At 43.9% G+C, this 13,653-nt stretch overlaps 1 protein-coding gene across 2 annotated transcripts; it reads right to left on the minus strand.

Annotated features, from left to right (window-relative positions):
* Positions 1-1,633: 1,633 nt before the first annotated feature.
* LOC129850719 (mothers against decapentaplegic homolog 1-like) lies at positions 1,634-7,524 on the minus strand. 2 transcript variants are annotated; one of them, XM_055916978.1, is made up of 3 exons: positions 6,918-7,524; positions 3,431-3,712; positions 1,634-2,321 (listed from the first exon to the last, which is right to left on the minus strand). In XM_055916978.1, the coding sequence occupies exons 1-3, from the start codon at positions 7,315-7,317 to the stop codon at positions 2,191-2,193; spliced, it is 813 nt and encodes a 270-aa protein (XP_055772953.1). In that variant the 5' UTR covers positions 7,318-7,524; the 3' UTR covers positions 1,634-2,190. The 2 variants fall into 2 exon arrangements, with proteins under 2 accessions (XP_055772953.1, XP_055772952.1); XM_055916977.1 differs by having other exon boundaries at positions 1,635-2,321; positions 3,407-3,712.
* Positions 7,525-13,653: the final 6,129 nt, after the last annotated feature.

Consider the following 13,653-nt stretch of genomic DNA (forward strand, 5'->3'; position numbering starts at 1 on the left):
GCACCAGTGTTTGTCCTCCTCGTAGGCCACCGGCTGAACATCTAGGAGACCGGGAGGGGAAGGGAGGAGAAAGGGAGGAGAAGACAGGGAGGAGAAAGGGAGAGGAAGGGAGGAGAGGAGACAGGGATGAGAGGGAGGTTGTTCAGCTTGTCGTACACTATGAAGCACCAGTGTTTGTCCTCCTCGTAGGCCACCGACTGAACGTCTGTACAGGATGTCAAACACACACAGAAAGGGTGAGATGTGTGTATGATCAGACACACACACACACACACACACACACACACACACACACACACACACACACACACACACACACACACACACACACACACACACACACACACACACACACACGTGCAGATTGACTAGAGTGGCTCATGAGCATCAAGCCTTCTGTTCTGATAAAGTTAAAGTCTGTCTGTCTAGTCTGACTTTGAGCTGCAGTCTGATATAGCAGATGTTAATCTTTCATCTCCTTCTTCCTTTACTAGGATTAGAAGATTTTTTATTTTTTATTTGTATGTTGATGACAAAACGTGGGAAAGGTGTATGAAATGTGTGGTATGTGACGTTAAGTCTGAGTACACACAGAGAGCTATAGGTCATGTTTGCATACAACAGAAACAGAAAATCAATGCTGGCAAATCCATCCAACCCCACTAGACTGACTGTGGTCAGTCTGGACAGGGCCAGTCTTGATCAAATACTGTCCACTGACTGCGGGCAGTCTAGTCTGGTCTAGGATCAGTATTTATTGAGTCAAGCAGTCAGTCAATAGACCAAGCCGATGCCCGCCTGGTGCCGTCTCTCTCTGCCCGGTATCTTGGGTGAGCTTTATGCCAGCTGGCCCCCTCTCTCTACAGGAGGGAGGGAGAGTTTATCCAAGTGGCATACTCCTTCCTAACTTCCTCTGCTGAGAGTAGCAGCCATCAGGTGTATTTGGTCTATGCTTTTCCTAGATCCATCGGCCCGGCCCACAATGGAAACGGCCCGGACCTCTAGAACACTCACAGGATGCAGCTTGGGGAAGGACAGAAAATACCCCAATCACCACTTCCAGGGAGTATTTCTCCACACCCATTGCAATATCCATCTGTGTGGGTGGGGATATTACCGTGACTGGATGCATAACAATTATATAGGGAGATTGGTAAGGAGATTGCAATACTGGTTTTAGCAAGCGTAAACAGTTTGTACAATTCTGCCCAATACCTTGGCTGCTGAAAGTATCAACAGACTTTGTACTGTAGACACCTCAAAATTGCTTCGACTTCAAAAATCAAACCCCTTTAACACCTTATCTTTTGCCATGTAAATAGCCTGCATGACTGGTGGCATACATGGCTTTTGCGTATGGACTGGCTGTTCAGATGTGTGATGTGTAGGAATGCCAGATCTCCACAGCAACTAACGATTGACTGAACCACAGTTGAGGTAGGTGGTAGCAAACAAGGGTTCTCAACAAGTTTTTTTTTATTTGAAACAAGTGTTTCAGATATAAAAGTTGGATGTAATTAGTGAGGCCAATTCTTAACAAGTTCTTAACGAGCTTTCAGTTAATTACCACCGGCAGAGATGATGTCAGCAAGAAGCTTTTAAAGGCCTCGTAAAAACTGCTCTGAGACCAGATTTAATTGGCAGACTCACTGATCTTTCCTCTGGGTTGCATGTATAGACTGACGCTTTTGTGTTCATCATACTGAAATCTAAAACCTACTGCCTCAAAATGGTGTGAGATACTCTGTTTTTCTGAACATGGATACGCATTCATGTTATTTTCCCATTTACCCTGCATTAATGATCATATAAAATTCCCTATAAATTCTCTTTTTATTGAATATATGAAGGAAATTGTTTTCTAGCTAATCTTTTCCAACTCATGATGTGCAATTTTGAAGGTCATCACATGAATCACCCCTTATTTTAACAGAGGGATAAAGCACCTACATCCGTTTTTCTTACTAGCTTTACTGCATGCATGAGAACTTTAATGAACTCTACCACAAACCCCAACAACCACGACTACTTTTCAAGTGTTATTTTCAACTACATAGCCTATTAAAACTGAGTTTGATTCACCACGACAAATAAAAAGCAGTGTGTCATGGTTGCGTACTTGTACCCAGAAAACCCCTTGCACCTGTAGTACGAGCTGGTGGGGCCGCTGACAGCTCTAAGTGGGTGATGTCACAGCTGATTACCTGGCCTGTTGCTGATCTCCAGGGGCAACGCGGGGACCATCAGGTTGGTGTCCATGGGCTGGGGGCAGTCCTGAGTCATCCGCTCTTCTGGGGGCAAGTAGGCTGGAGGAGGGGTCTCTGGAGGAGGGCAGGGAGAGGGGTGAGAGGGGGTTTAAACCAGAGAGAAAGAAGTCTTCCAACTGTCACTCTATACTAAACATTGACTTACCAGCTTTATCTGTCTTAGAGCCTTTGGTTTAGTCCAACATACTGACAAAAACACCTTTACCTACACCAGGGTTTCCCAAAGTCCTCGGGACCCCAAGGGGTGCACGTTTTGGGTTTTGCCCTAACACTACACAGCTGATTCAAATAGCCAACAGGCTTTGATCATTTGAATCAGCTGTGTAGTGTTAGGGCAAAAACTAAAACGTGCACTCATTGGAGTCCCGAGGACCGAGTTTGGGAAACGCTGACCTACACAGTACAGCTACCTGAATATTCCTGTCATACATCCTTTACTTACTGTCATCACCTACAGTAAGTCTATTGCTGCTTAGCCTATTCCATTGTTTACATTGGATCAGCCATTTGCCTAGCACACACATATACACTGAGTGTCCAAAACATTATGAACACCTGCTCTTTCCATGACACAGACTGACCAGGCGAATCCAGGTGAAAGCTATGATCCCTTATTGATGTCAGTGTTAAATCCACCTCAATCAGTGTAGATGAAGGGGAGGAGACCGATTAATAAGGGATGTTTAAGCCTTGAGACATGGATTGTGTGTGTGTGCCATTCAGAGGGTGAATGGGCAAACTAAATATTGAAGTGCCTTTGAACAAGGTATGGTAGTAGGTGCCAGGTCGAACCGGTTTGAGTGTGTCAAGAACTGCAACGCTGCTGGGTTTGTCAACCTAAACAGTTTCCCGTGTGTATCAAGAATGACCCACCACCCAAAGGACATCCAGCCAACTTGACACAACTGTGGGAAGCATTGGAGTCAACATGGGCCAGCATCCCTGTGGAACGCTTTTGACACCTTGTAGAGTCCATGCATCGACCAATTGAGGCTGTTCTGAGGAAAAGGGTCTGCAACTCAATATTAGGAAGGTGTTCATCATGTTTTGTACACAGTGTAGATACCCAAGAGGGTGATGGCATAATTCAATACATTGTTACCACACTAACCGTTATAAAAGTTATTAGTGAATTGTACCTGGCATCTGACCTGGCGGCTCACCTGGCATCTGAAATGGGCTGCCTGGGTCAGAGCTGGTGGGGGAGTGGGGGAAGGTTGCACTGCTGCCACTACCAGGGGAGCCGGGGTAGCTGTTACCCCCAGGGGAGTGTGTCTGTGTCTGGGGGAAGTTCATCAGGGTGTTCGCCTGGGAGAAGGACTCTGGGAAGGTGGCGTTCTGGGGCATGTGGGGCTCGTTCTGGTGCAGAGGGTTGCGGAAGCGTGGTAGCATGCTGTGTTTGGCATTGAACTCGCTATTCCGCGGGACCAACACTGGGGGCAGCACTGAGACAGAGGGGAAGGAGAGAGGACATCAGGGTCATGTTCAGTTGGCATGAAACCGAAGAAAACAGACAGAAACATGGAGGGACAACCTGGACTTGCCCAATAAGAAATACATTTTGTTTTCTGCTGTTAAATGTTTTCTGTTGTGTACTCTAATGAACACGACCCAAGGTTAGTTACAGGAGCAGTTTCTGTATCTCTATACTGCTTTGAATGGTAAGTTATGGCCCGATTCTGAACAAAATGGCTGCCGGGTCGGTTGCATCCATTGCATAGATAGACACTATATAATACATTCATAATAGGTGAGGCCAGTTTACGTTTCAAATGAAAGGCACATCCAAATACACTCTGCTCTATAATCAATATTCCAATCATTAAATATTCTAGCCTTTACAACTCTCAGCAGACCTATTATTATTCCCCATTTAGTTTCATTGAGATGTACAGAGCCTTTTTAGTTGAATACCTGCTATGATGCAAAGGCTGACCCTGCTAGCAAGGGTATTGTGGGTAGCGAGGGTAGGGGGTTATCCCTCTCTTTGTGTCCCTAAGCCCCATGAGTCCAGTTAGCGTGCGCGCGCACACACACACACACACACACACACACACACACACACACACACACACACACACACACACACACACACACACACACACACACACACACACACACACACACACACACACACCCAGGATGGACAGAGTTCTTTAATTATAGCATCATAAAATGCCTCTCTCTTTCTCTCTGTCTCTCTCTCTTTCCCTCCTCCCTCTCTCTCTATTCGCTGTGCACATTTGCAGATGCCCCTGCATTTTTGGAATTGTAGCTTGCAGTGTGTTGGTTTAGCCAGCAGTATTTGGCCTCTGTTCCAGACATCCTGTTCAGAGAAAACATCTCTGAGGTGAGTGAGTCCATTTATGAAGAATCTATCACATGGAGAAAAATATGATTGTGGCTGAATGGTGATGTGAGGACCATTCAGAGGTATGAGATCAGATATAAACCACTAGAGATCTGTTACACCAAATATCCACAAATAGGTAATAAATATATCATTAAATAATACTGACACTAAGAGTTTTGTCAATGGAGGCAGGTAGGCTAAGAGCGTTGGGCTAGTAATCTGAAAAGTCGCTGGTTCAAAACTCCAAGCTGGCAAGGTGAAAAATCTGCCGTTCTGCCCTTGAGTGAGGCAGTGTAACGTTTATCGTCGGAATGAGACCAAAGCACAGCGTGGAAAGTGTTCATAATTTAATGTTCACAAAAACACTCAAACAAAAGGCGAAAACGAAAGCGCACAGTTCTGTCAGGGAAACAACCTAAACAGAAAACAACACCCCACAAAACCCAAACGGAAAATGACAACTTATATATGATCCCCAATCAGAGACAACGATAGACAGCTGCCTCTGATTGGGAACCACACACGGCAAAACAACAAAGAAATAGAAAACATAGATTTTCCCACCCGAGTCACACCCTGACCTAACCAAACATAGAGAATAAATAAGGATCTCTAAGGTCAGGGCGTGACAGGCAGTTAGTTAAACCCCAACAACAACTGCTCCCCAGGTGCCAATTATGTCAATTAAGGCAGCCCCCCACACCTCTCTGATTGGGTTAAATGCAAAAGACACATTTCGGTTGAATGCATTCAGTTGTGCAACTGACTAGGTATCCCCTATCCCAATAAAATGCTACAATGAGAAAGATTACTGGTCAAAAGTTGTGTTTTAAATTCTATTTACAGCATATTCTGTTGACAAATTTAGTTTGAGCGTAGTAAAAAAATCTCCTATTGAATACTATTGCATAACCAAATCCCAAGGTCGAGTCTGAACCCTGGCTATTGTTCTATATAAAACTAGTGTCAGGGCGTTTTATGTTATCTGTTCTATCCTGGTGTTACTGCTTTGGGACTAGCTCTGTCTGTCTGTGTGTCTGTGTGTCTGTGTGTGTGTGTGTGTGTGTGTGTGTGTGTGTGTGTGTGTGTGTGTGTGTGTGTGTGTGTGTGTGTGTGTGTGTGTGTGTGTGTGTGTGTGTGTGTGTGTGTGTGTGTGTGTGTGTGTGTGTGTGTGTGTGTGTGAGATGGGGGAGGTGTGGACGGACAGGTGCTACAGCCCAGTTGTTAAAACAAGTGTGTGAGGCGGGCATCCGCTCCTCCCTCCCATTGTGTGTGGCTTCCTGTCCCCTTCTTCCTCAGAGAAACACCACGTGTGTGTGTGTGTTCCCCGGCCCGACCGGCCGCACAGAGCATGCCAAAAACAAAGCCCTCATTCTCCCCCGGCTGGAATTTCCTGCTACACACACACACACACACACACACACACACACACACACACACACACACACACACACACACACACACACACACACACACACACACACACACACACACACACACACACACACACACACACACACACACACACACACACTGACACACACACACTCGCCCCCCTTCCTGTAGCACCCTGTGGACAGCTGTTTCTGTCTAGTCAGCTGGGCCTCATCTTCTGCTTAGCAGACAGACAAAAGAGGACATTTAATGTCCCCTGTCCATTAGGGAAACAAATATCTTTTGGTTTCACATACACACACGTACACACACATGTGCATGCGTATAGGCGCACGCACGCACACACATGCATAAATACAGTACACACACGCAAGTACACACAGCTGAGTTTTCTGAGGCATATCTATAGTGTGTGGTGGTGTTTTGTTTCTCCTGAGTCTCAGTTCAGACAGATTAGAACACCTGGCTGACACGGGGAAGATATGAAAGGGGGAAAGGGAGAAAAAAGGAGAGAACATCTGCAGAAACCATGGGAAGGGGAAAGCCATGAGCAGAGACGAGAAAACCATCGGCTGATGATAGGGGCGGAACAGGCTGCTGGGGTGGGTATCTTATGGGTTATGTGTATGGTTCACCATTAATGTTTCATGTTCAAGAGCGATGTGAAGGATCATAGGAAATGCAGGAACTATCAAAACACATTTCAAAAGGGGTCATAAATCAAACATGAAGTAAATGGGGCATTAGGCTGGAAAGATCTAGTGGAGAAACATTTGATATATTTACACAAAACATAATTAAAAAGCATATCATCCTTGATGATCATTTTACGTTAACTTTTCAGCGCAACATAAACCCTCTAATGCTATAATACACCCCCCCCCCCACACACACACACTCACCTGGACTATCCACTCTCTTGTAGTGGTACGGGTTGATGCAGACATCCTTCTGCTTGGAGCCAAACGGGTACTCACAGCACTCCAGAGCCTTGAGCTCATGATGAGACTGCAGGTCAGGCCACCTCCACACCCTACAGTAGATAACATGGGGTAAGCCTTTCCTGTGGGACACCTGGAGTCTTCCATCCAGGGAGCGAGGGATGGTGACACAGTTACTGGGCTGACCCGGGCAGCTCAGAGCCCTCTCCAACTCCTCCATTGCTCCCTTCTTCTTCTTCAGTTTCTTCACCAGCGCGTCCACGGCTTTCTCCGCCCATTTTTCCTCTTCGTCTCCTTGTTTCCAGCCGAGGAGGCGCTTGACGGCCGGGCTGGTGAAGGAGAACAGGGAGGTGACGTTCATGGTGACGTTTGTGTCTGTCGCCTCTTTGCGACCGTAGCGTTGTCAGGGCGCTACACGTGAGTGTGCGGGGTTAGGTTTTACAATGGAGAGATAGTCCACTTGGTGGGGGAAAAAGTTGGAGGTTAAAAGCTGCTGTTGTATTTTTTTAGGTGCCACTGATGGCTGGGTAGTCCTCGGTCTTCAAAGCTTCAGGACAGAACTTCTGAACACGACACCTAGGAGGAAGATGGAGGAGATTAAACCAATGCTAACGAAATCTATAACACTTCTAACATAGACAAACAGAGTTCAACAGATTCCCTTCAAGTGGACAGTTGAAGGAAGAGATATCAGTGTTCCCACTAATCTTGCCTGGAAAGCAACTAGCGACCCTCCAAAGGAAACGGAGTGATTCTCTTTATTGGCAGAACAACATTGGCCGTGTGAGGAGAGAGGGCCAATGATGTCACTGTGTTATGACTTCTGGGAATTGACAGCAGTGGGGTCACAATGAACACCGTCCCACTACAGTCAGCAGTCATTCTCCAGATAACTTCCTGTACACACGGCCCTGTTACCGTCACATAACCACTCTCAAATATCACTCAGAGAGAACTCTGTTTCAATATCAACACTAGCAAACTAAGTAGAATGAAGTCATGGATTGGGCATGCATTCTTGGAAGTATGCTAGAAAGGACATTAGATCATAGAACTCTGCCATATCAATGGGGGCAGTTACATAAAATGATCTGCATTATCCAATAACATTCATTATCCAAATTATTTAGTTGAATAAGAAAATACACATAAAACATCAATTTAATTAGACCAACAAAGCAGAATTGTTGAGGTAGGATTTGGCCGCACTTGAAAGGAAACAGAACTTTATTGACTACACTGGATTTTTATATTATCAAAATAATGTTCTATAAAACACTCAGCAACAAACAGCTTTAAGTGCAGGAATCAGCTAGCGACATCCAGGCCAATAAAAGAGGAAATGCATGGTGAAATTCATGACAAATGTGCCCCATTCACTGAGGTCCCCTGACACCAATTCACCAGGAGAAACAAGACCACTCTCTCCTTCTGGAGGGGAAATATGAGACCAGGAACTCAATAGTTCATATTCCTTTTGAGGATATCAGCAGTGATGGAAAGTAGCATTTTGGTTGAGGATAGTATAGCCTACCCACTTTTCAGGTACCCACATAAATCTCTGATTTATTGTGCATCCATTTCATTGTAAACATTATATTCTGTATCTATCCACCACGACAAAAATACACACATACACAAGTACGCACACACACAAGTATCATAGTTTTACACCCACCGAGTCAGGTACTGCTACGATTACTACTACTATTACCATTTACATTTACATTTTAGTCATTTAGCAGACGCTCTTATCCAGAGCGACTTACAGTAGAGTGCATACATTTTGTTACATTTTATTTTTTTACATACTGAGACAAGGATATCCCTACCGGCCAATCCCTCCCTAACCCCTAACCCGGACGACGCTATGCCAATTGTGCGTCGCCCCACGGACCTCCCGGTTGCGGCCGGCTGCGACAGAGCCTTGGCGTGAACCCAGAGACTCTGGTGGCGCAGCTAGCACTGCGATGCAGTGCCCTAGACCCCTGCCCCACCCGGGAGACCCGGGAGATCCATTACCACTGCTACTGCTACTACTAATACTTCTAATGCAACTACTATTACTACTGCTGCTGCTTCTATTACTACTACCACTACTATTATTACTACTACCACTATTACTACTGCTGCTACTACTACTACTGCTGCTGCTACTATTATTACTGCTGCTACTACTGCTCCTACTATTACTACTGATATTACTACTATTACTACTACTGCTACTACTATTAGTACTGATATTACTACTATTACTACTGCTGCTACTATTACTACTACTATTATTACTACTGCTGCTGCTACTATTACTACTATTACTACTACTGCTACTACTATTACTACTGCTGCTGCTACTGCTACTACTACTACTGCTGCTAATATTACTACTACTGATACTACTACTATGATTACGGCTGCTACTACTACTACTACTACTATTACAACTACTATTACTACTACTGCTACTACTGCTATTAATACTGCTGCTACTACCACTACTGCTGCTACCTCTACTGCCACTACTACTACTACTACTACTACTACTATTCATACTAATACTATTACCACTGCTACTGCTGCTGCTACTATTACTACTACTGCTGCTACTATTACTACTACTGCTACTACTACTACTACTACTATTACTACTGCTGATGCTACTATTACTACTACTACTACTATTGCTACTACTACTACTGCTGCTGCTACTATTACTACTGCTATTATTACTACTTCTGCTACTATTACTACTACTACTGCTACTACTACTACTATTACTTCTGCTGCTGCTACTATTACTACTACTACTACTACTATTACTACTGCTGCTACTACTACTACTACTATTACTACTGCTGCTACTAATACTTCTAATGCTACTACTATTACTACTGCTACTATTACTACTACTACTGCTGCTACTACTACTACTACTATTACTACTGCTGCTACTACTACTACTACTATTACTACTGCTGCTACTACTACTACTACTATTACTACTGCTGCTACTACTACTACTACTATTACTACTGTTGCTACTACTACTACTACTATTACTACTGCTGCTACTAATACTTCTAATGCTACTACTATTACTACTACTACTACTACTATTACTACTGCTGCTACTACTACTACTACTATTACTACTGCTGCTACTAATACTTCTAATGCTACTACTATTACTACTGCTACTATTACTACTGCTGCTGCTACTATTATTACTACTACTACTATTACCACTGCTGCTACCTCTACTACTACTACTACTACTACTATTAATACTAATACTATTACCACTGCTACTGCTATTACTACTACTACTACTACTACTGCTACTATTACTACTATTATTACTACTTCTGCTGCTGCTACTATTACTATTACTACTACTATTACTACTACTGCTAGTATTACCACTACTGTTGCTACTAAAACTACTGCTACTACTACTATTACTACTGCTGCTGCTACTATTACTACTTCTATTACTATTACTGCTGCTACTACTAATACTACTACTACGGCAGCTATTACTACTACTACTACCACTGCTACTACTACTAATAATGTTAACTACTACTACTGCTACTATTACTATTGCTACTACTATTACTACTGCTACTACGGCTGATGCTACTATTACTACTGCTACTATTACTACTACGATTATTACTACTGCTGCTTCTGCTACTATTACTACTACTAATATTACCACTACTGCTACTACTACTGTTGCTACTATTACTACTGCTACTATTACTACTACGATTATTACTACTGCTGCTTTTGCTACTATTACTACTACTAATATTACCACTACTGCTGCTACTACTACTGCTGCTACTACTACTATTACTACTGCTGCTGCTACTATTACTACTGCTACTATTACTACTACTACTACTACTACTACTGCTAATACTACTACTACTGCTACTATTACTACTGCTACTACTGCTACTGCTACCATTACTACTACTGCTACTACTACTACTGCTAGTACTACTACTACAGACTAACAGGCAGTGATGGTTCTGTGAGAACAGGTGCTGTTTACAACAGCTGGGTGTGTGTGTGTGTGTGTGTGTGTGTGTGTGTGTGTGTGTGTGTGTGTGTGTGTGTGTGTGTGTGTGTGTGTGTGTGTGTGTGTGTGTGTGTGTGTGTGTGTGTGTGTGTGTGTGTGTCTGGAGGGGTGCCATTGGAGGCCTGCTATTGCTAACCACACTGACAGGGAAGCTAAAAGCTCCTCCTATATTTAGCCTAGCCGCCCAAACACATTTGCTAATTTAAAAAGCGGTGTAAGGGGAGGGGAGAGGTATGTATGCAAAGGTATGTGTTTTATTGTGTGTGTGTGTGTGTGTGTGTGTGTGTGTGTGTGTGTGTGTGTGTGTGTGTGTGTGTGTGTGTGTGTGTGTGTGTGTGTGTGTGTGTGTGTGTGAGAGAGATGGAGAAAGAGAGAGATAAGCTACATCAAGGGAAACCTGGGTTTGAGGGCAGATATCCTCTGTCTGGCCTGCTGCTGACCAGGGCCAGGCCCACTCCCATGACACCACATTGAAGCAGCATTATGTTTCAGCCATATGGGAGGAAGTACAGTTGAAGTCAAAAGTTTACATACACCTTAGACAAATACATTTAAACTCCGATTTTCACAATTCCTGACATTTAATCCTAGTAGAAATACCCTGTCTTAGGTCAGCTAGAATCACCACTTTATTTTAAGAATGTGACATGTCAGAATAATAGTAGAGAGAATTATTTATTTCAGCTTTTATTTCTTTCATCACATTCCCAGTGGGTCAGTTTACATACACTCAATTAGTATTTGGTAGCATTGCCTTTAAATTGTTTAACTTGGGTCAAATGTTTCAGGTAGCCTTCCACAAGCTTCCCGCAATAAGATGGATGAATTTTGGCCCATTCCTCCTGACAGAGCTGGTGTAACGAACGGAGTCAGGTTTGTAGGCCTCCTTGCTGGCACATGCTTTTTCAGTTCTGCCCACACATTTTCTATAGGATTGAGGTCAGGGCTTTGTGATGGCCACTCCAATACCTTGACTTTGTTGTCCTTAAGCCATTTTGTCACAACTTTGGAAGTATGCTTGGGGTCATTGTCCATTTGGAAGACCCATTTGCGACCAAGCTTTAACTTCCTGACTGATGTCTTGAGATGTTGCTTCAATATATCCACATCATTTTCCTGCCTCATGATGCCATCTATTTTGTGAAGTGCAGCAGTCCCACTGGCAGCAAAGCACCCCCACAACATGATTCTGCCACCCCCGTGCTTCACGGTTGGGATGGTGTTCTTCGGCTTGCAAGCCTCACCCTTTTTCCTCCAATCATAACTATGGTCATTATGGCAAAACAGTTATGTTTTTGTTTCATCAGACCAGAGAACATTTCTCCAAAAATGACGATCTTTGTCCCCATGTGCTGTTGCAAACCGGATTTTTTATGGCGGTTTTGGAGCAGTGGCTTCTACCTTGCTGAGCGGCATGTCAGGTTATGTCGATATAGAACTAGTTATACTGTGGATATAGATACTTTTGAACCTGTTTCCTCCAGCATCTTCACAATGTCCTTTACTGTTGTTCTGGGATTGATTTGCACTTTTCGCACCAAAGTACGCTCATCTCTAGGAGACAGAACGCGTCTCCTTCCTGAGCGGTATGACGGCTGCGTGTTCCCATGGTGTTTATACTTGCGTACTATTGTTTGTACAGATGAACGTGGTACCTTCAGGCATTTGAAATTGCTCCCAAGGATGAGCCAGACTTGTGGAGGTCTACCATTTTTTTTCTGAGGTCTTGGCTGATTTCTTTTCATTTTCCCATGATGTCAAGCAGAGGCACTGATTTTGAAGGTAGGCCTTGAAATACATCCACAGGTACACTTCCAATTGACTCAAATGATGTCAATTAGCCTATCAGAAGCGTCTAAAACCATGACATAATTTTCTGTAATTTTCCAAGCTGTTTAAAGGCACAGTCAACTTAGTGTGTGTAAACTTCTGACCCACTGCAAATGTGATACAGTGAATTATACGTGAAATAATCTGTCTGTAAACAATTGTTGGAAAAATTACTTGTGTCATGCACAAAGTAGATGTCCTAACCGACTTGCCAAAACTATAGTTTGTTAACAAGAAATGTGTGGAGTGGTTGAAAAACAAGCTTTAATGACTCCAACCTAAGTGTATGTAAACATCCGACTTCAACTGTAGCTATGGGATCTTTCTCTCTGTATCTGTCATCACCACCGCCTGCATAGCAGCGTCATCACTTCCAGTTTAGGCCTGCAGGTCTCTCCACAGGTGGAGAGGGAGAACATTCAGAGGACTGAATAAGAGAGGACAGATGTTTCTCTCTCTCTCTCATGGTGGGCAGCCCATTTCCTATAGGGTTGATGACCTCACCATGGGTGTACAGGGGGATGGGAAGGGTTATGATTGGAAAGGGATGGTAAAAACGTTGTCTCAGTGTTGTTATGTGATCTTTACCTGACCTTTACATGTATTCTGTATACCAGTGGAGGCTGCTGAGGGGAGGACAGCTCATAATAATAGCTGGAACGACGCAGGTAGAATGGAATCAAACGCATAGTACCATTCCACTAATTCCACTCACTCCATTACCACGAGCCCGTTGTCCCAAATTAAGGTGCCACCAGCCTCCTGTGCGGTATACAT

This window comes from Salvelinus fontinalis, unplaced genomic scaffold (genome assembly GCF_029448725.1).
Source record: "Salvelinus fontinalis isolate EN_2023a unplaced genomic scaffold, ASM2944872v1 scaffold_2213, whole genome shotgun sequence".
In the NCBI taxonomy this organism is placed as follows: Eukaryota; Metazoa; Chordata; class Actinopteri; order Salmoniformes; family Salmonidae; genus Salvelinus; species Salvelinus fontinalis.